Source organism: Hoplias malabaricus, chromosome 5 (genome assembly GCF_029633855.1).
Source record: "Hoplias malabaricus isolate fHopMal1 chromosome 5, fHopMal1.hap1, whole genome shotgun sequence".
Classification (NCBI taxonomy): Eukaryota; Metazoa; Chordata; class Actinopteri; order Characiformes; family Erythrinidae; genus Hoplias; species Hoplias malabaricus.
The window spans coordinates 16,900,648-16,922,675 of record NC_089804.1 but is presented as its reverse complement, the minus strand read 5'-3'; the positions used below and the strand labels follow the sequence as shown (position 1 = coordinate 16,922,675).

At 40.1% G+C, this 22,028-nt stretch overlaps 1 protein-coding gene across 2 annotated transcripts in view; it reads left to right on the top strand.

Moving 5' to 3' along the window:
- The first annotated feature begins 1,700 nt into the window (after window positions 1-1,700).
- Window positions 1,701-22,028, top strand: part of lrp1ab (low density lipoprotein receptor-related protein 1Ab) — a 197,990-nt gene continuing 177,662 nt past the window's right edge. For both annotated transcript variants that reach the window (XM_066670352.1, XM_066670351.1), the window contains exon 1: window positions 1,701-2,185. In XM_066670352.1, the coding sequence (XP_066526449.1) occupies window positions 2,107-2,185 (79 nt within the window). In that variant the 5' untranslated portion in view covers window positions 1,701-2,106. The remainder of the gene's footprint in view (window positions 2,186-22,028) is intronic.

The following is a 22,028-nucleotide window of genomic DNA, read 5'->3' as shown; positions in this document are numbered from 1 at the left end:
GTTGGTAGGTGGACCGGCAACTCAAAAGTGTCTGTAGGTGTGAGTGTGTGAGTGAATGAGTGTGTGTTGCCCTGTGAAGGACTGGCGCTCCCTCCAGGATGTATTCCTGCCTTGCGCCCTATGATTCCAAGTAGGCTCTAGACCCACCGCGAACCTGAACTGGATAAGCAGTTACAGATAATGAATGAATGAATGAATGAATGAATGAATGAATGAATGAATGAATGATAACCACTGTTTCAGAAATTAATAGGCAGCAAAAAGTTACCCACCCATTCATGCTAGATTATAAGGAGTTTTTCTAGCAAGGTAAACCAATTAAACAAGTAATTTAAATATATCTATCTTAAAGGCACAGCATCTTAAAAAATAATTCTGTTTTATTATAAAGGATAAAGATGTCAGAAAGGGTCATAAAATTAAACTATGACTATAAATAGTACTTCTGAGATAACAAATATGCATAAAGTACAGAAAAGTGCAAAGCCTACTAGTAAATATTACATTAAATACTAGAAAATAATAAATTAATTAAGACTTTTTTTAGTACTTAAGTAAGTAACATACATATATTTAGGCCTACTATTTAAAGGAGATTTCAGTCAAAAACATTTTATAAAATGTTATTATTATATTATTATTATAAAATCTCTCTCTCTCTCTCTCTCTCTCTCTCTCTCTCTCTCTCTCTCTCTCTCCTCATGGCAGAGGTATCTGCAGTTTTTTAAACCACGCAGAGATAAGGATATGACTCCATTCCTGCATCATGTGGGTAATATTGACTTATTTTTGCTGTTTTTCATTTCTTAAGGTAGAATGTCACCAAGTTTGGGGATGGCTAACTGCATTCCTGAAAGTACTACAAAACTAAACAACTTGAGTTACAAATGAGTTTTTGTGATAATTCAAATAATGAATAAAAACTTACAGACAAGTACAAACATGTTATTTTCCATCAAACATACCATTCCGCCTTAAAAGACACATATTCTAAGCGCAAACAAACCAGAGACAACCCCTATATTACTTATTTTAAATATAACATATCAACTATATCCTTGTAAAATATCCATATGCATAGTATAAAGCTGATTAAATATTTGTATAGTCTTCACACGTCCAAAATATTAGTATGATTTTGTTCTTATTTTGCGAATTAAATATAGTACAACACAGCAGTGTTTTAGAAATTTTAGTACCAAGAGCCAAAATGGCGGCGTTGTTGGAGCGGTTTCCCTCCTCTTCAGGAGAGTGAACAGACCAGCAGGAAACTGACAAGCGCATGGGCAGTGCGCCTTTATTTTTTATTACAACCGAAATATGACAGCATTAAAAATATCTTATACATATTTGCATATACTTGCATACTTATCAAAAAAAGGGAAATATAAGGCATATCGTATCACACACTGAGTATGAATATTCTTGCTTCTTGATCTTCCTAGAAGTGACTTTGAAGTGAGATAGGCGTACAGTAGGAGATGTGGATGCTTAAGGAAGTGGAACATAACTTAAGTCTGAATTAGTATTTTATTGACTTGCAAAGAAAATGGAAAAGTAGAAGGTAGTAGACTGTGCATGCATGCGCAGTACGGAGCGCGCCGCGCAGCTTTCGCAGTGACGTCATCGAGCAGCGTGTGCGCGCTGTGGAGAGGGTCGCGCGCGCGCACACACACACACACACACATCAGCAACAGCATCGCGGGCGGCGGGACGCAGCAGAGAAAGGGGTCTTTTATTTCTATTTTATTTTTTTATTTTATGGGACCCTGCGGTCAGCCGCCGCCGCACACACAGAGTTGACCGGTCTTGGTTTTATTTTTTTTAAGGCATTTGTGTAAGTGCTGGCCAACCGGTAGCGCCCCCCCCCCCTCCGTACATGACCGCGCTGTCGCCGGTGTGGGCTTGAGAAAGCCTTTCTTTCTCTCCTCGCCGCTCTGCAGAGCTCCTCGTTCTGTGCTCGTTTGGCTCGTGCTGGCCGGCGGAGGATCATCGCAGGAGGGTTGATGAGGTGTTGGGCTCCGGAGCTGCACACGCACCTTCTCCTTCTCCGTCTGCTGCGTCTGCATTAGCGGTGTGTGAGCGGTGAGAGCCGCGCCGGAGAACATGCTGTCGGTTGGGCTACTACTCGCCCTTGGATTCTGCCTCAGCGGCGAGTTCCTGCTGCCCACCGGAGCCATCGAAGGTAAGCGACGCGAAAAGGGCTTTATTTATGTGCAGCCTTTTCCATTTCACACACATTTCCCAGGGTGCGAGGTGCATGGGAATTCACGGGGCAGTTTCCACACAGATGTTCTACAAGATCTACGTTTGCTGTGTGACTAAGTTCCCAACTCTGCGTAAGACCCCCGCTCAATACGATTAAATCCCTAGACGCATGGCCTGATAGAGCGTATTTAGATTCCGTCTAGAATCAGCTACATGTCCCCACACATGATAAACTGTTGAATATTAGACGCCTTCATTCAGACCGCTTTGACGGTGTGTGATTGTGGGATGGAAGGATGGACAGCATGGCTTCAGGCTTCAATGACAGCGGCTGGCACGCTGTTTCTTTATAGGAAACGTGGGCTAACGTTTTTGACGTTATTTCTGTATAGTTAAAGAAAGGATGGAAGGAGAAATCCTGCGTTAGCAGATCTATAACGTCGCCTCTGCCTCCTGTAACCGCCTCCGCTCGGTTTACCTGCTCCGGCTGTTTACCGTGGAGACCGTACATGGACTGAATTAGCTACCGTTAGCGAGGAGGAGTGGCGGTTGGCGCACATTTGGCCGGTCTCAGTGATTTTGTGACTAATTACGATAAACACAACCATGCCATGTAAGATATTCTGACGGCGTTTACGCCGGGACCAGGCTCCTTCTTGTGGAGGATGCTTTAGGCCGGTGCCCACTGACTCCACGTCGAGAGGTGTAGCGTTATTTATTTTGTCATTGTTATTTTCAACATTCGGCTCATCAGTTCTCTTGAAGCCTCACTGTGCTGTTCTCCCAAATCAGACGGACAGCAAATATCGGCCCACTGACTAAATGCTGACTGTTGAAAGGACATTGGAGGTCTAATTTGTGTTGTGAGGTCTTTCTTGTTCAGTCTGGAGAGCAGGGGAATTTATTGTGCAGAGCTTTCAGCTTTCGCCGAGCTAGGCTACCTGGACGGGACGGCCTGGCTTCAGTGAGGGCGGCTGACAGGCTGATTCTTAATGGGAGATATGGGCTAACGTTTTTTACGTCACGTATGTCTGGTTGAAGAAAAAGATGGAGGTAGAATGCCTCCGTTATCGGCTGTGTAACGACGTTTCTGCCTCGTGTACCCGCCTCCACTCGGCGGCCCCCACTCGGTTTACCTGCTCGTCTGTTTACAGTGGACACCGTCGCGGTGACTGGATTAGCTAACGTTAGCGAGGATGAGTGCTAGACTCTCACAGGTTTCATTGATTCTGGGACTGTTTACGCGATAAATATTCGTAAACAGGGGGTTACAGTTTCTTAATGATATCATGGCAGCGTTCAAATCTCATTTAAGTCTGGAGTAGGCTGCTCTTTCCTGAGGAGGATGCTTTGCTAGTCTCATTTGTCTCCACAGCGTGTAGAGATGTGTAGCATTGTGCATTCTGTCTTTTATAAGGAGCCTTGTACAATTTCTTTGTTTGACCACTGACTGAATGACATTTGTGCTGTAACAGGCACGTTAAGATAACAGAACTAGCCATTTCTTTCTTCCCAAAGACATTTGCTGTACAGGCTTCATCAGCTGGATTCAACAGAGGGCCCTTACAAGCAGGCTGATGCTTGCACTGCGTTGTCTGAAATGTGGGTTGTGATCACTGTGTATGGTCTGTAACCAGACCCTTTATGCCTATGTTTAGATTTATTTGAATCAGAATGGCATGTGATTTTAATGTGGGTTTCTCTAGAGAGAACCCAGCATTAGGAGTCTTGCCGAAAAGACTCTTTACTGGGATAGTGATGCATTTTATTCAAACCTGAGAGTGGGCTTGAACCCTATGGAAGTCAGCAAATTTACCCACTTTAAAGTCTTAATACTGAGATCTTGGACCCAAACTCGCTCCACATCAGCATTCTCCGATTGAAGGATTTTCAATGCTGTTTCTTTAGTTTAGTTTGAACCTACATCTTTGGGGTCATTGTTAAAATCCTTATCCAGCTGTAAGTGTGCTGAATTAGTGTGGGTTTTATTTAAATTGCAGTGAATATCCGATTTTACATTCTTTATTTGGAACAAACTGTGCAACCAGGATCTGGATATGAGCCATTAGGTTCAATTTTAATTATTCTTTCTGAAGGATCAATTTTGAATGATTTATTTTCTCCTACGGTGCAACAGGTCATATTTAAATATATGATTGTGAACTCGTGAGCAAAGGCATTTTGGATGGGAACCTGCAGAAGTTTGCAAGGCAGACACATGCTGCCTTTTTGCCAAAAAAAAAACAAAAAAAAACAAGATGGCAGACTTATACACACACACAAACAAATTTGCTTTTTAACCCAATGAACTAACTAGTACTAACTAGGACCAGTGTATGTATTTTACTGACCAGCGGTTTTAACAGAGAAACAGAAGCATCTTTTCCTGGCTAAGATTAATATTCTACAGGAGAAGATAACAGGAAGTCATTGTTGATGTTCTACCCTGAGATTTTTTCTTGGACGTGGGTTTATTTTTATTTATTTTTTTAAACTGTGGCACTACTAATCAGGGAACATGAGTAGGAAATTATATGAACAACTCCCACTTGACTCCTCTGCTGAAATATCCTGAATACATTTTGGTGACATTTACCTAAATTATGCATCAGGCTTTTAAATTTTTTTTTTATTTTTTTATTTTTAGATATGGAACACTGGCCTTAAAATGCCATGTGTGGTTTTAAGGTATGCAGATTAGCATGTTGGACTGTGTTTGTTGGACTAGTCCTTAAAATATTCAGTTTGATAAACTGGCTGCACTAAACCATTGCCTTCAGTCCCTTGTGGAGCACATCATATGGCACTTTGTGTAATAACTTAGCTTTTTTTTTTTCTTGGATGCTTGTCATTACGTGTCCCTGTAATGATAGGCTGAGTGTTTGGTAAATCCTCAGTTCAGGGAAAGGTAGAGGCATTTAAAGTAAATATCATCCATCATGTTTACTGCCTTTTGACCTAGATGCTGTCATCAGCGGTGGTTCCTCTTCTGGTCATGTTTTTAGCTTTAGTCATTTTTAAACTTCAAGCTGTGACACAAAGGTTTAAAAAAAAGTTTTGCTCATGACTGGACCATCAACTGGAGCATGGGCCATTTGATTAGAATGGAACTTTACATTGCTATCAGAAAAGACTGACCTCAGTGACTAAATAAACGCAGTTATCAGGGGCCCACCTCAATGTAAACTGCTCAGTCTCTCATGATTGAGCTCCCTTGTGATGAAGCCAAATGAATGGCGATAAGCACTGCATGTCTATCAGGTTTTTCTTTAACTGTATCCTTGTGCTGTCTGCATGGGACACATTTCTGCGAAATGAATGAATCTACATGAAAAAAGTAAATTTTTTGCTGAGCACCCATTCTCTTTGAGTTTGTATCTAAACTTGTGTGCAAAGTCAGGAAGAGGGAGTTTGTGTTTAAGGAGAAAGCAACAGCCATTTACAAGTCATGGGACATTTGCCCACAGAAAGCAGGAAATTCTCCTAAAAAGGGACATATTAATGCCATCAGCTTTTTTTTTTTTTTTTTACCTAAACTGACTTTAACCTTCAATGATCTCAGTTAAACACGCTATGGCTTTTGGAGACAAAGTAGTGTCCCTACAGCCTTTACAGTGCTTTTTTTTTAAATAATAATGCAACAACATGAAAAAACCAAGCAATACAAGGAGGTAGGACTCTAAAATGAGGCGGCAAAGATAAAGGAGCTCCAAGAAAAGCACACAACCCCAAATAAAGTGTTGTTGTACAGCATGTTTAATTTATTACATTGTTTCTTTTATATCATTTATCACTATGATCGGTACCCACTGTAAGCAGTGCATTAACCATGACGGTCTCCTGACTCTAGCCATTTTTTTGTGGCTCTGGCAAGCACATAATCTCTGGAACTGAGCAACCCAGTGATTCCTGATAGGCTCTGGACACACAGTGACACTGAACAGGATGAAGTGGTTAAAGAAAATGAATGAAGGAATGTATCTATAAGGAAACTACATATTTGAAATGGTGATCAGATGCCAGATAAGAGTGTTGAATGATAGCTTTCCCTTAAGGATTTGCACTGAAATATTTTATTCGGCGGACTTTCAGGGCAATTTGGTACATTTTTGTATTTTTTGACCATTTTGGAATGATGAGCCTTGGGCTGGACAATAATTCAATTAACAATGATTAAACAACCAAATATATGGTTTTTAAACACATTTCCAATATTTCCATATACATTATTTACAGCATATCTCTGATTGATGTTCATTACAGGTTGCTGCCATGATTTCATTGCACTCAAATTTAAAGTTAGTTTCAAAATAGTAATATTGACAAAGCGAAGAGGTTATGATCATATTATCATATCATTATCAGATTATATTGTATCGAGTGAAATTAAGAAATGTATTGTGATTTAAATTTTGGCCGTCCAGCCCTAGATGAACCATACATGCATATACAAGGCATATGTAGGCCCAGTTTCCCTACAATGAAGCATTTGGCATCAAACCTGATTTGTTTACAAAATCAGTTGTTTCTATAATTTGTGCAGACATTTAAAAAAACTGTAGGGATTTCCATTTAACGCTATAGCTGTGTGGTATCATTTGGCACAATTTGCCATTGTCCTGAATGTCAAGTCATTAATCAAAACATGCCTGATATTCCCAATTCTTTCATTTACAAAAATGGGTGGAACACAGCTTTAGGCTCTGTCCACACAGACCTGTTTAATTTTTTTTAAACCAAGATTTTCCTCTCTCCATTTGTGAAAACATCCCTGTCCAGATGAACATAAAAATGGCAGCATTATCATGCTAGTCCAGTAGGGGGTCAGAGAACTTCTTTAAGAGAGACATCAAAGGACCACCACACAGAAACATAAAGGTTTAATCCCAAATCACTCCTTACCCCTTATGTAGTGCAAATTATGAAATTACTTAATCTAGCTCTTAATAGAGCATTATATAAGTCTAATACAACGTCATTTATATTTGTTCAGATGTGGGTAATTTGAAATCTAGTGCTAGCTGCATGTTCATTGTTTAATTATTTTAATGCCAGAGACAGGCATGCTGCGATGTCCCCGTTTCCAAAAATATGCATTTTTTGTTATTATCCACACAAGAACGCCATGTTGAAAATTCTCAACATTGGAGAGCGTTTTGGAAAACCTCCATTTTTAGTGACCTAAAACCCCATTTTAGTGGGACAGGCAGATAAAAAAAAAAACCTCAGTTTTGAAAGCTAAACTGACTTCTGTGGACAATTTTCTGGGTAAAATGAGCTGGAGAACTTTATTTGGGAAGATTTCCCTTCTAATTTGAGGCTCGTATCTTGGCACATGTCGTCAGGCAGGTGTTAGATGTACCTTTTTTCAGCTTCATCCAGCATTGGGAAATTAGTGACTTGAGCAGGACAACATGGGTTTTCCTGGATCACATCTGCATTAATATTGGAGTGAGAGATTGGAGAACATTGCAGTATGTGAGGTCACACAGGGGCCATTCTGAAGCCCTGCCTTAAACTCCATCCTACCACATTCTCCAGCTAATCTTGGAAAATGTGATATGCGTATATTGCATGGGAAAGGGACTGTGGTGGACTCAAACTTGCATTGTCATTCTTCCATCTGTTTTCTTAGATCAGATGTTGGGCTAATTATTATCCAATAAAGGCTGCTCTCTTTTTATATATTTATTTATTTATTTTCTGGCTCTTTGCCCAGTTCCTAAAAGCACTTTAGTGCTAATGTCATCTTAACTCTTGGGGTGTTGAGTCATACTAGAATTTTACCGTATCCTTTAGGAAAGCACGACCCTGTTGGGTTCTTTATCCCGGTTGGACTGGAAGTAACAAGGTTGAACCTCATCACTTTGACAAGTTGAACAGCAGGTCACACCAGAGAATGGCCTCTCCTTCACCGAAACACTGACCACAAATGGGCAAAATCCTCCACAGCTCCCGGATGACAGACTCATAAGGCGTCTGCTGTAGCCAGAGTACATCAGTGAGTGATAAGGAAATATTTTGTTAGAGACAAGCATAACTGCTGAAGGTTCGGTTTTCAGAAATGGAGAAACAGCGAGTGTTGAGATGGTGTGCAGTTGTGGGCTCCTGGCTGGGTTTAATAATTAAACTTAAGGACCTAGAATATTCATTCCTGGTACTGACTGGGACTATTCCAGAAGTCTTTATGAAACACACTCAGCAATGTTCAGTTTTCTCTCTGTCCTAATTCCCGTTAGAAATGAAAATGGGTGTAATTTATTTCCTGGAAGTGTCCCTGCACACATTTTGCAGTGGTTAATCTTTTCCTTACTGGCTATACTTAGATTTTTAGAGCTGGAATTTTATATAGTTTTTGATTGCATAAAGCAGTTCCCTTTATGAGGGATGTGTGATTATTATACTGCATTAATTCGCCTTGGAATTCTCAAATAATGGCTTGATATCACCATCTTGTGGCTTGTCTTGAAAAGCAACTTGTAAAAGATGCTACGTTCTTCACAGAAAACACTTGAATTATAATGTCACCAACATTTTTCATCCATTTATTCAGTGGGTTGCTGTGGGCCTGGAACTTAGGGCTGGGCGATATGACTGCAAATCAATATTACAATTAATTGAACATTTCACCTCAATTATGATTCCTTTTTTTCTCCCTCATAGTTCATTGACAAGGCTCTTAATGTAGTTATACTCAAGTATCAAAAGAGGGATATGTTTTTCTGATGTCACTGGAAAATTTTATTTATTTTAATCTTTTTATTTTGGAGTTTGTTAATATTTGATGATGTGATTGTGCTTTAAGTGTTGAAACAGACTGGTGGGATTAACTTTGGTTGCTGATTTATTACATCAAAATTTTCTTTGGTACATGCTGCTCAAATTGCTCGGTTGGCCTCTGTGTTTAGGTTATCCTCAGTGTTTCAGATAGGATGGGCAGAATCATGTGACAGGGTGGTATGTTTTTAAAGGAACAGTACCTGAATGCAGTGGGTGACATTAAAAGAATTAACCTACAATCATGAGCAGAATTAAAAGAAAAATTTACTTAATTGATATAGGCAAGATTAAGTTGATAAGAAGTTCTGACTGTTGATATAAATTAATTTTCTATTAATTGCCAAGCCCTACCGAAGCCTACAGGGAATCATTTGGCACAAGGCAGTGACACATCCTGGACTAGGGGCCAGTCCCAGGACAGGACATCACTCACTCACCCAGTCATCAACACACTCACACCAGTGTAAACAATCTCTCAACCAATCCACCTACTGAGTGTTTTTGGCCTGTGGGCGGAATCCCACACAGACACAAGGAGAACACACACAACCCCTGACACACAGTGACCCAAGGCAAGTGTTAACCCAGGACCCTAGAGCTATGTGGAACCAACACTACCTGTATTGCAACAGTGCAGCCCAAGCCTAGCTTATATATTTATACCAATAAAGAAAAAAATAAACTCCATAAATAATTAAAATGTAAAACATCCTCACAAGGATTAATATTTACCTGAGGATCTAAACTGGGTTGACAGTGACAGTAGTTAATCGTGAGTTAATTTAAGTTTGCTTACATTAACTCACTGTTTTACATTTGTTAGGTGTTGTGAGGCTAAAATCACATCTGTGTTGAACAGGCTTCATAAGGCAGATGCCTTTGTTTGCTACTGATATTTGGGTGCCTAGTGCTGTGATGATGATTATTTAGCTATTGTTCCACATGAGTCAGTATTTTATTTTTTATTTTTTTGCTGCACTGCTTTAAACCAGTAAAACGTACTGTGAAGTACTGCATTTTTTTTGTAAAATTTTTCTTATTTACCTCTTTCTTATTTAGGCTTAACTTTTATTAAAATAACTTTGTTTCTACGCTTTGTTGAACTTTTGTTTCAACAATTTGTAGTTACAGACAGTCCATCTGTTGCTCTGCATCCTGTTTTGCCCCTTTTTACCCTGTTCTTTAATAACCAGGAACCTCAGAGGACCATCGCAGAGCGTGGATGATTTGGATGGTAGATCATTCTCAACACTCCAATGACACTGACATGGTGGCTGTGTGTCAGTGTGTGTTGTGCTGGTACAAAGGGTCTCTCTGCTCATGGCAGTTTTGAATTTTTTACAAAAAATTACAAAAAAGAGACCTCCAAATGTTGAACAACATGACCCGAGATGAGGATATTGCCTTATTCCTGTTCCATAGGTGGGTAAAGTTGAATTATTTTTGCTGTAGATGGAACAGGCTCTAAATTTGGGACAGCTCTAACTGTATGAAAGTAAACACAGACTGTAAGTGCTACAAAAGTAAATGCGTTTCTGTGGTAATTCAAACAGTGAATAAAAACCGCATACAAACAGCAGTTTTTTTTCAGCTATCACATAAACATAGGTCCAGGTCCAGATGAGGATGCAGGACAAATGTAAAATGTTTGGATTCTATATACTTTGCACCATACAATCGGAATGGCTTATTTTATCTCATGTTTTCAGTCTTGTTTTACAGTTTGTGTAGTTAGGCTTCAGATACACAAATGAATGTGCACACGCACACTGAACAAATAATGTTTCTCATAACATGTCTTCTTTAAACAATAACCTAAAAATCAGCCAGCCCACCTTTCCTGGATTTAACGGCTAAACTGGAAACAGATGCACCATTGTGCCCTCCCCTGGTGTAATGCTTGCTTGAAGGCAGAATCAGGGTTTCTGTTTGTTTATGTACCCATGCAGGAAATCCACCACATGTACATTACTGTATTTGTCAGCAGCCTGTCCTTAAAGATTCACACTGCTGTTGTCTATTTACAGAGAAGAACCTGCAGACCAGCCTCAGAGCAGAGGCTAACGGTGAGATTAGCGCAAAGGAGGGGCTTTCAGCATGGCTCTACGTTTGTGAGTGTGTGAAAGGCAATGAAAGGATGTTTGTTGGTGGCGGCAGGCAGGGTGTGCTGTAATTGGTGTTTTCTGCTCTCTGCATTAGTGTTTACTCTGTTTAGAGCCAAGACCCGGGGGAGCAGATTGCTACATGGTGCTCAACAGAGGAAGGTGGGTGTTGTTGATGTGGCAGTGGAGAAGGCAACATGTAGGCCCCTCTTTTCAGGTTCTGAATAAGCCATTTCTCTATGTGAAATATTCCATAATGCGAGAGATAGTTGCATGTGTAGCCCACTGTTAGTTGTTGTGAGATTGTCACATGACGCAGGCACCAATGTGGGAATGGTGGATTGATGCCAGCGTCTGATATTTGTCATGGATATTCTGGCCAATGCTGACACATTGACATATTAAAGTGTAGAATTAGATTCACATGGATTAGCATAACATGGTGAAATAACATTAGTTTGTAGAGGGATTTACGTGTTTCTTAATACAATAAATTCAAGTTCAAACATCCATTCCATATTGGAATGTACAGTGACAAAAGGGACATATTTTCCACAAATTAACAGTTAATGAAGGAGGTTGTGGGTTCGATTCCCGCTCTGGGTGACTGTCTGTGAGGAGTTGGTGTGTTCTCCCCGTGTCCGCGTGGGTTTCCTCCGGGTGCTCTGGTTACCTCCCACAGTCCAAAAACACATGTTGCTAGGTGGATTGGTGACTCCAAAGTGTCCGTGTGTGTCTGTGTTGCTCTGTGAAGGACTGGTGCCCCCTCCAGGGTGTATTCCCCGCCTTACGCCCAATGATTCCAGGTAGGCTCTGGACCCACCGCGACCCTGAATTGGATAAGTGGTTGCAGATAATGAATGAATGAATGAACAGTTAATGAAATGTCTGTGACATGTTTTTGTCATACCACAAGTATCAAACACAACAGAAGCGTTCTCCCCCTGTCTAAACAGCCCTGTTCAGAACGACAGGTTTAAGCACCTGTTCCTTTAAAATGAGCCACAGCTCAGTTCAGCACGAGAGTCAAGGAGTAAAGTGTAGAAACCTTGGACTAAAGTCATTTTTACTCTGTTCTCTTTATTCTCTGTTGTTCTCAGCTCCAGATCCCCATGCACTGAACAAGTGATTATTTCATAATATGTCCCATATATATATATAATTTTTATTTTTTAAATGTGGACACCTCGTCTTCCTAGTTAAACGTTTAACTCTTCAAGCAGGTTGTCAGGTTGCATTAGCAAACCTGTTATCATCTAATTGGCTGAGCTTCACCCTCTTTCTCTTCTCCAGAAGCCCAAATGTTGTTACCTAGGTGTTGCTGCCACTTGACACGTTTGCTTTGCATCTCACGTAAAAGTGTGAAACTGCATTTGTGACTGTGCTATAGCATTGATTTCCTCTCTCACTCTCCCACTCTCCCACTGCCCCTTTGGCTTGTTGAACTCTTAACCTGAGAAGTGAGACCAGGGCTGTTCTTCAATGCTGTGGTACCGCGAAGGTGATGTTCTCATCTGCCCCCCCCCCTTTTCCAGCTCCAGGACACTTAACGTCTCCCTAGCCTCAATGACCGCTGCTCTGGTGAATGGCCTCTCAGCTGAACTTGCCCACAAGACCAGAAAAGAACTAGGAAAGTTGGAATGGTGTCACTGCTTTTAAATAGAGCACACTGCCTTTACCAGATCACACCCTCAGCAGAAAGTCCTTGCAGGGTATGGGAACCTAGCCATAGACCAAGTGGTGGTGATTAGGGGATTTCTGTACTCAACACACTGAACCTGGCAGTGTAGTGGAAACATTGTAAGAAATAAACAAAATCAAACTTCTGTAGAACATGCCAGGTTTACTTAAAGAACCTCTAGGTAAGATGTGTGTTTGATCCTGGGATCGACCCTAGAGTTTTAGAATGTAATTTTACCAACTTTAACAACACAGTCCTGAAATCAAGGGGAGGATGGGGAGAGAGGGGAGTTGTTTCCTACCCACTCCCAATAGTTACACAGTGCAGTTTCTGCAGTGCTCTGTGCTGAGCAGCAATAACAGAGGCTCTGTTCCCTCTATAACACGTCACAGAGGCATCACAATGGATTTTGAAGCTGTAATTTTAAGCTAAATATACGGCCTATAAAAACTCACCACTTTTCATCTGAATTTGTAATTTAAGGCCTATTCACCCAGAGTCCGATATTTACAGACGATAAATTGCACATATTATTCCTTCATTCTGTACACATGCATCAATAACTATACAATGGTCGTAATTATCCTTTATTCATGTGTTGCAATAATGTAATATTTTTGACATGGACGCCATATTGGGGACCGTTTTTGCCGTTCAGCCTCCTTTATTTCATAGTCATCTCCTCTCCCTGTGCTGGAGTTTTACAACACCCAGAAATACAGAAACCCACCTCCTTTCTATGTCAGGGGGGGTAAAGGATCACTGTGTAAAAGGTCAAAGAAAAAAAGTTGAAATTGGTTAATCACATTAGCATTTTAGTCATTTAATGAAAAACTGTTGTATGTCAGACTCTTATGTGTTTCTCTGCTCTTCTGTCTGACTCAGTTATTCATACTCAGATCATATACAAGCTCCAGAAATCATCTTATTACACGTTTGTTTTGGTTTGTACGAAACTACAGACACAAGACTCATATTCCCCCAGTTTACAGGGTAAATAATCTGACCCCGCTGTCCCTGCGCTCTAACAGTAGAACAGATTCTTGGAGAATAAAGTTTTATTTCCGACTATAACCTTAAATTATTTTGGGAGATAACCCAAGATTGGCTTGGGTTAGTTTAATAAAGCATTAGGGTTACGTTTAATAAAGCAGTTCTCCTTGTCTGAACATATGCATGAGTAGTGAGAGATGTTTCCACGTCGCAGGCCGATTCCCAAACTTTTTCCCTACACCCTTTGTAGGGCACAGTCAGTCATAAAATTGTGCACTCACGTAATGCGTTGCAAAATATGAAAATCCACACGTCCCACTCAGCAGTCACCTACAACTTGCCCTTACCTGGAAAATCTTGCATCAAATGTTGGGATTGGTTCCTTAGGTTTATGATATAAGAAACACTACCTGTATGAATCTGTGTTTTTGCAGCTGTGTTTGGAACCCTAAAGTTTTGGAGCTGACTGCTTATTTCACTGATGTAATACATTTCTAGTGTATTAACAACTGTACACTGACACGTTAAGGTTAAATACTTGAAAACGGTATACACATCTGGCCCATAGCCTTGATAGAGACCAGCTTCCTGATGCAGACAAGCAAGTGAAGTGAGAATCAGTCGAAGGGGGAAGTCCAGGCAAGTAACCTGATTGAGTTTTGTTGAGCAGCTGCAACACACTGCATCATACAGATTGGAATCACTAGTTTGTTTCAGCCAAAATTATTTTTGGCCTGATGTTTACAGTCGGCTTGAAGCCAGCATTTATTGTTTAAATCATCTTGTGAAATGTCTGATGTGTAAGATTGGCAACAAAAATGCCTCTATTTTTGGCTCTGCTAGAGTAAAAATACATATTAATCAGTATTATAGCTGATAATTGTAACCTGAGCCGCATGGTAGCTGGCACACAGCTGGGAGTGCTAGTGTTGAGGGTTCAATCCACACCTAGGGTGACTCTTTGTGAGGAGGGAGGTGTAGAGAGGTGTATGTGTTCTCACAGTGTCTTTGTAGGTTTCCTCTAGGGCTGTGCTGTATAATTTTGTTTACGTTAATATCTAAATATTCATTCATTCATTATCTCTAACCGCTTATCCTGTTCAGGGTCGCGGTGGGTCCAGATCCTACCTGGAATCATTGGGCACAAGGCGGGGAACACACCCTGGAGGGGGCACCAGTCCTTCACAGGGCAACACACACACACACACACACACACATTCACTCACACACACGGACACTTGAGTCGCCCATCCACCTACCAACGTGTGTTTTTGGACTGTGGGAGGAAACCCATGCGGACACGGGGAGAACACACCAACTCCTCACAGACAGGCTCCCAGAGCGGGAATCGAACCCACAACCTCCAGGCCCCTCGAGCTGTGTGACTGCGACACTACCTGCTGCGCCACCGTGCTGCCCAATATCTAAATATATAATATTTAATTTTGTATTTTGTATACTTGTTTACGTAATGATGTCATTCAGTTACCCATGATATGGCTTACGCTCTTTACATGAGTGATTAAGACACAGTGAAATACGGCGGAAAGTGGTTCTGAGGTGAAGGGATTTGCTTCAGAAAAGGGGAGAGACTTCAGTCGTGTGGAGGTGGTTTAGTTACAAAATGTCAGATGTACAGTAAACCGCCATAATATGTAAGAAATGAAAGAAGCCTGTAAAAACAGCAGGAAGAAACACAACTAATCTGTTTCATCATCTCAAGTAGAAGCATCTGGTTGAGGATGAGGAAAATCAGAAATAACCGAAACAGCCAATGTGCTCTGGCTCAAGGAGATAGACTACAAAGACTCGGCAACTACTGTGTGTTTGTTTAGTTATATACTGTAAAGCTTTAAGTTTGGGTATTGCATAATTGTTTGTTTACTGTTTATATGCACACATTAGTAGTGTGGTAGATTTATATACTGCATTATTTATTTTGCACAAAGTCAGAATCTTGGCAAGTTGTTGTCGTTTACAATATAAGCAAACGTTTAAAGATTTTTTTTTGGCTGCTGCTTCTTGTTGGCTTCTGTTAAATTTGTAGTAAAATAAAAATGTAATAAATAAAACCATTTCATATAATTAATATTAATATAACCTTTACTTTGATGCATCAGTATGTTCTTAAAATGAATAATTTTCTGTGTTTTGTCATAGAGCCATGAATATCATTATCACCAAAATACCCTGAAATATTGTGATATTATTTTAGGGCCCTATTGCTCACCCTTAGCTTCCTCCCAGAGTCCTAAATCTTGTGGTGGTATGTCCTTTAGACAGCTGTTTTAATTTGTAAAAAAAAAAAAATTATTGACAGCTGTGGGGTTTCATTTGTGCAACAATGATTATTCAGTGAGCAGTAAACTAGTCTGGTAACTCTTCCTCCAGTACAGCATAAACACCAGTGCTACTGTTGAAGATGTGTATCCATATGTCAGAGTTTCCCAGTGTTGAACTTGACACAATGCCTTGCATGCCAAAACACACACTGCAGCAAATTCCATGGCAATGAATGTAATTTCAGTTGTAGATGCTAGTTTCTCTTGGCCTCAAGGCCCTATACAACCAGAGCTGGACATCCACAGATCAAAGAGGTCAGCCCAGAGCCAGGAGAAGGCTGGTAATATAGTCACTATTGTCATTACTGGGTCAGACCACTTGACAGATGACCTTAGACCTCTTCTTCATGCTTAGATTCTTGTCTTGGCCGCTTTGTAATCACTCAACCTTCATTAAGCTGTCGTTTTTAGGCAGACGGATGATAAGTGTAAGAGAAAGCAGATGTGCTCTGGCCATTGTTATCCCCTTTAATTGTTTTTACAAGTTCATGAGCAGCCACTCATGAGTTAGGGCCAATCTACCAAGCTGGAGTACGTTTAGAAACAGGTTTTTTTTTTTTTAATTTAAATTAACACTGGGGTGTAGTGTTGGCACTGAAGGTACCTGTCACACAGCTTCATGTTCCTGGACTTGTGGGTGCATTTCTGCCTCATGTCACTGTGAGTGTGTTGTGTTCTCCCTGTGTCTGTGTTGGTTTTATTCCAGGTGCTTTGGTTTCCTGCTACAATCAAAAAGGACACGTTGGGGCAGTGGATAGGCTGTGTATGAGGCCCTGTTACCGACTGGTGCCCTGTCTAAGGTGGGGTCTATTATTCTGGGTAGGCTCTGGACCCACCTAGACCATGACCAGGAGAATTTGATAGCCTTCAGATTGGATGCAAGTCACTTTTTTGTAAACAAATGTGTGCAGTTTTATTTACGGGTCTTTTTTTTTTTTTAATATGGTCTAGTGAATCCTTGACCATCTCCTTGGCTGATACAAAGATTACAGTTGCCTGTGAGAACAGTCATTTTAACTGCCTGTGTGAGTAAGTATTATGCTAGAAAATGAATGGTTATAGCTTCAGATAAATCACTTCTCTTTGAAAGTCACAAGATAAATAAACAGCAGAGAAAAGAGCAAATAAACCACGCTCCAGGGTGTGTCCAGATCCTGCGCTATTGTCTGATCTTCAGACTCAAGTTTCAGTGCTGAGGAAGGACACTGCAAGGCCGTGAATGTGGGCGATGTTTGCAAGTGATTTTCTGGGCCTGCACAAAGCTTTGATCTCCTGCTAATAAGCTACTGTAACTTACTGGATTCCATGGCTCATTAATGCTTCTGAAACACCTTGTGATTAGAGTGAGTGCTTTTGAGCAAAGTTCTGCACCAATGTTCCATCATAGCAGGTCTACCAGAGCTCTTGTCTGTTTATTTGTAGCTTTTGTAGGGGGAAAAAACAAAATGGGCCATGGAGGCCCCCCCCACCACCTCCTGTTGAGAAGAATGCTAAAGCTTCATGAGAAAGTGCTACCCACCTCCACCTACTTAGGAACAGTAGTGTCAGCAGAAGGCTTCTGCTCGGATGTAGAAGGTCTTCAAGACTGTTGGAAAACTCTCTCATGTGGCTGATCATAATGCTGCTTGAGAGAATGCAGAGGATGTGCAGAACATCACCAAAGCAAAGGCAGGCTGCTTTGAAGGATCTAAAACAGGAGTGTCAAATTTATTTCCTTCTGGGCCACAGCTATTTAGAGTGCTTTTCCTCTTCTAAACATTCTGCATGCAACTCATAAAGGTGTTTAATTAAACAGAAAGCTGAAGTCTTGTCCAACCATGCTTTGGAAACTGAATGGTTTGTTTCTAGGGAAGGTCAGAAGATTTAAAAAAAATCCTAATAAATTCTCATGAGTCCATGAGTTAAAATTTTAAAGTTGGCTTCCTATATTATTTGATATTAACATATGTTTTCCTCTTGAAAATAAGTGTATTTAGGTTAGACCTGAGGGGACAAAATGAGCTTCATCAGAGTGGATTTACTACTTTCAGAGCACAATTCTTAGCCATTAATTTAGCAGTGTACTGAGCGGTCCTTTAGTGGAAATAATGATTCATTTCTGTCCTTATAACACACTGAAATGCAGATGGACACAAGCTACACCTGTTTACTCTTACATACAGTTACATTAAAGAGCCATTCAGAATTTTATATTCAGTTATTTTTCTACAGTGATCTTGTAGTGTGAATGCCCCTTTTATCATCCAAAGACTGTGGAAAATATATGAGCAGGAAGAGCGCAGTTTGGGTGCTGTCCACTGCAGTAAGTAAAGTTAAATAGTACACAGTGATGAGCTTATATATGAGAATAGACACAGGACAAATTATTTGCACGTATTTAACTTTTTAAACGACAGTATAAAGGGATTTGCCAGTCATGTTTACATACTTCTACACTTTGTTTTTTTTGATTAGAACAAAAAAAAAAATGTTTTTTGTGTTGTGTTGGATATATGCCCCCTCACCAAATCTTTGGTATGGTCACTCGTCTCTCAGTACTTTATTTTATTCTGATTTGGACACAGCACAGCTACAGACTTGTTGTAGAAAATGTTGGAGATAAGTGACAGGGCAAAGACCTACATCCAGAAAACAGAAGTTTGCTCAGAATGATTTTGTTTACAGTAATTTAGCAGAATCTCTTTGCTCACCCCCCCCCCCTTCTCCCCCCTTGCACTGTTCATATTTGGTGAATGTGCTTCAATGGTTGATAAAAGCTACTCGAGCAAGTTAGCTGGCCTCTTTGTTTACGTTCTCCTCCATGTTGCTTCCATGTGGCAGGTTGGATTAGGCAGGATCACATGACTACATGTGTGGTAGTGTGGTTTTAAGAGGACAATACATGAACACACAATTGGTGACATATTACCAGAATTAGCAAATAAATAAACGGATCAAAAGAACTTAGATAATCCATTTAATTGATATAGGCAAGACTGCGACAATTTGAAATTCTGAATTTCGATCTTGACATTTCAAAGAATGACCTGTGCCACAGTGAGTGTGTGTCCCATCATGGTGATAAGCATTGTTTGTTCTGTTTTGAAGCAGAAACATCTTTGTGTCTGTGAGCCTGGCCACTGACTGAGTCCAAGGCGATGTTGGTTCGAAAAGTCCACTTTAATAATGACTGTTTGGGTGTAGACATGGAAATAAAGCACAGCCTTGACACAGTGCGCCTGTTGAGAGATGGAGATAGGCGTGTGTGTGTGTGCTGGCTGTTCTTGTAGCTACCTTCTCATCATCTTGCAAGGGGTTTCTCCACTCTTGTTGATTTATAACCTCTGCAATTAGTGTGGAAAAGTAACCGACTAAATGTAGTTACTGTGCTTGGAAGTAGTACAGAGCAGTGGTTCTCAAACGTTTTATGCCAAGTACCACCCATTATCAAACCAAAACTTCCAAGTATCACCTATAAGTCTTGTCACGGAAACACATACGCCCTTCCTCTGTTTTGGGGGCAGCAGGGGGGGGGGGGGGCGAAAGGATTTTTATTCAGAATTAAATTTATTCAGAAATAATTACTAAAATGATTGAGAGAACACAAATAACTAGGAATAAACACAATTATACCTCTGTGAGAAATAATGCACTCTAGAAAAATGGTTGGGTTTAAATAACCCAAGTTGGGACAATTTGCCAACCCAACACTGGGTGCAGTAGGGACAAACCCAGCATTAGTTGTTTTAACCCAAATGTGTTGGGTTAAGGGGTTTGACACAGGGAACTGGGTTGTTGGGCCTTTGTCCAGCTGCTGAGTAAAAGCAACTACATGGTTGGGTTACAGCAACCCAAATTGGGTTATATACATGTAAATGATAAATGTTCTACTCTTGTCCATGTAATGCACCCCCCCCCCACACGCACACCACACACACACACACACAAACTCAACTACAGAAATATAAATGACATTAATTTTATTTCCTGTAAAGTAGCTTACAACATTTATTAAAACAAGAGAAAATGTTTTTAGATTGTTATATAACAACACTAAATAATACTGCTACAACTACTACTGCTATTACTACTAATAATAATATCCTGTACAAAAAACACAGGTCTGCATATTTTTAGTGCAAAATTATTGTTGTTAATCTGCTAAATTTAACATGATGGAAGAAATATACTATTCTGTTTAAAAGTTTTGGCAGTCCTTATTTTTACATGTGATGATCAATTAGCAAACAAAAAGATATTTGTGCACTTAAATGTGCAAATTGTGATCATACCAGTTCAGTCTTTAAAACAATTTGGAAGAATTACATTTAATAAGCTTTAAGGAGAGTTGGCTTTTCCAAAGCAGCAAGAAAACGCCTTCAGTTCACAATGCCACTCTCCTGAACCAAGATGAAGAGCTTCTCAGACACTGCTCCAAGAGAAAAAAAAAAAAGATCTGAGATCAGAGAAAATAATACTAATGGCAGATGTGTTATGGCTACTGTTAATCTCTATAAGGAAATTACCCCTAAAATTAGAAACTGATATGGCTAGAGTTAGTTTAATACTCACCAGTTTACACCAGCAAAATCAGTTCAAGTTTTTCCACAGCATGGATAAACACAGGGTGTTTGAAGCTGCTGCAGTGTCTCCAGTCCAGTGATGGCCTTAAGAGCAAATAATAATTAGTGGAAGATTTTTAAAAATATATATATTTCTAACATTTTTCAGGCCGTGAACCATATTCTCAAAATGCATCAGCTATTTATAATAAATATATACAAATAACATTATATAAATTGTAATTATTTATTAATATAATACTTTGACTGTCTTATTTGTTGCAAAAACCCCAACACACACACACGTGCGCACTGGTTTGGGCTCCGATTCTTGCTCGTGCGCATGGTGGCTGAATATCAAACCGCTCACTTCTCTTTACACTAGTGCCCTACGGACTTGAAACACACATTACTTGCTCAAACTGTGTATATTATTTCGGTTTGGGACTCAGACACATGCTCATACCGCACATTATTGATATATACTGCACTGTTTATGTGTAATCACCAACATTTCTGCTCTGAAACTGTTCACTACGGAGGGAGCACAGAATGAATTGGAACGCATACCATGCGTGTCGGCCGTGAGGTAACGGCTAAATCTTCGACAACATATTCGAACAAAGTGCTTTAAACATACATGACTTTGCAAAGAAAAGCGTTATATGTATTTTTAGCTCTATAAATTATTTTATCCCCCCCCTCACTCTAATGATTTCAGTTAAAACTTTGATTTTGTTAGCGAGCTAGCACTTGCTTCTGTACCTGAAAGTAGTGTTTTCATACGAACATTCCTCAATAAAGGATTATTTATGACAGTTCATTAGAACACTCACATTTCTAACACAGCTGCTCTGTCTGTTGTCCTCCGGTGCTCACAGTCAAAATGAGAAAAAGGCGGGAATCACGGACCGACCCAATGTTGGGTTGAATACACAGTGATCCAGCATCTGGGGGTTTTATATATATATATATATATATGTATGTATGTATGTATGTATGTATGTATGTATGTACAGAGAGAAATGAATGTCCCTACAAAACTACCCAACTCACTCAACCCAACAGCTGGGTAGAAAAAAACAGCCCAGCGTTTTTTAGAGTATTGGTAATAATGGTTTTGAAAGAAACAAAAGCAATTTAATATCAGTTAAGCGTTTTTATAGGCTATAGGTGAAAACAGTGCCGTGTTTGTAGCAGGTGCTCACGGTGGCTCTCTGTGCTTGTATCAGTAGGACAAGGAGGCGTGGCATTTCTACTCTTAAACAGTGTTTTAGGACTCTAATGTGAAGATTAGCCATGTTTCTTTTTACAGCTGAGTGTTTGGTCTATTTTGTCACGTGTATATAAAACTCGCCTCTTTATTCTTGCCTCTGGATTT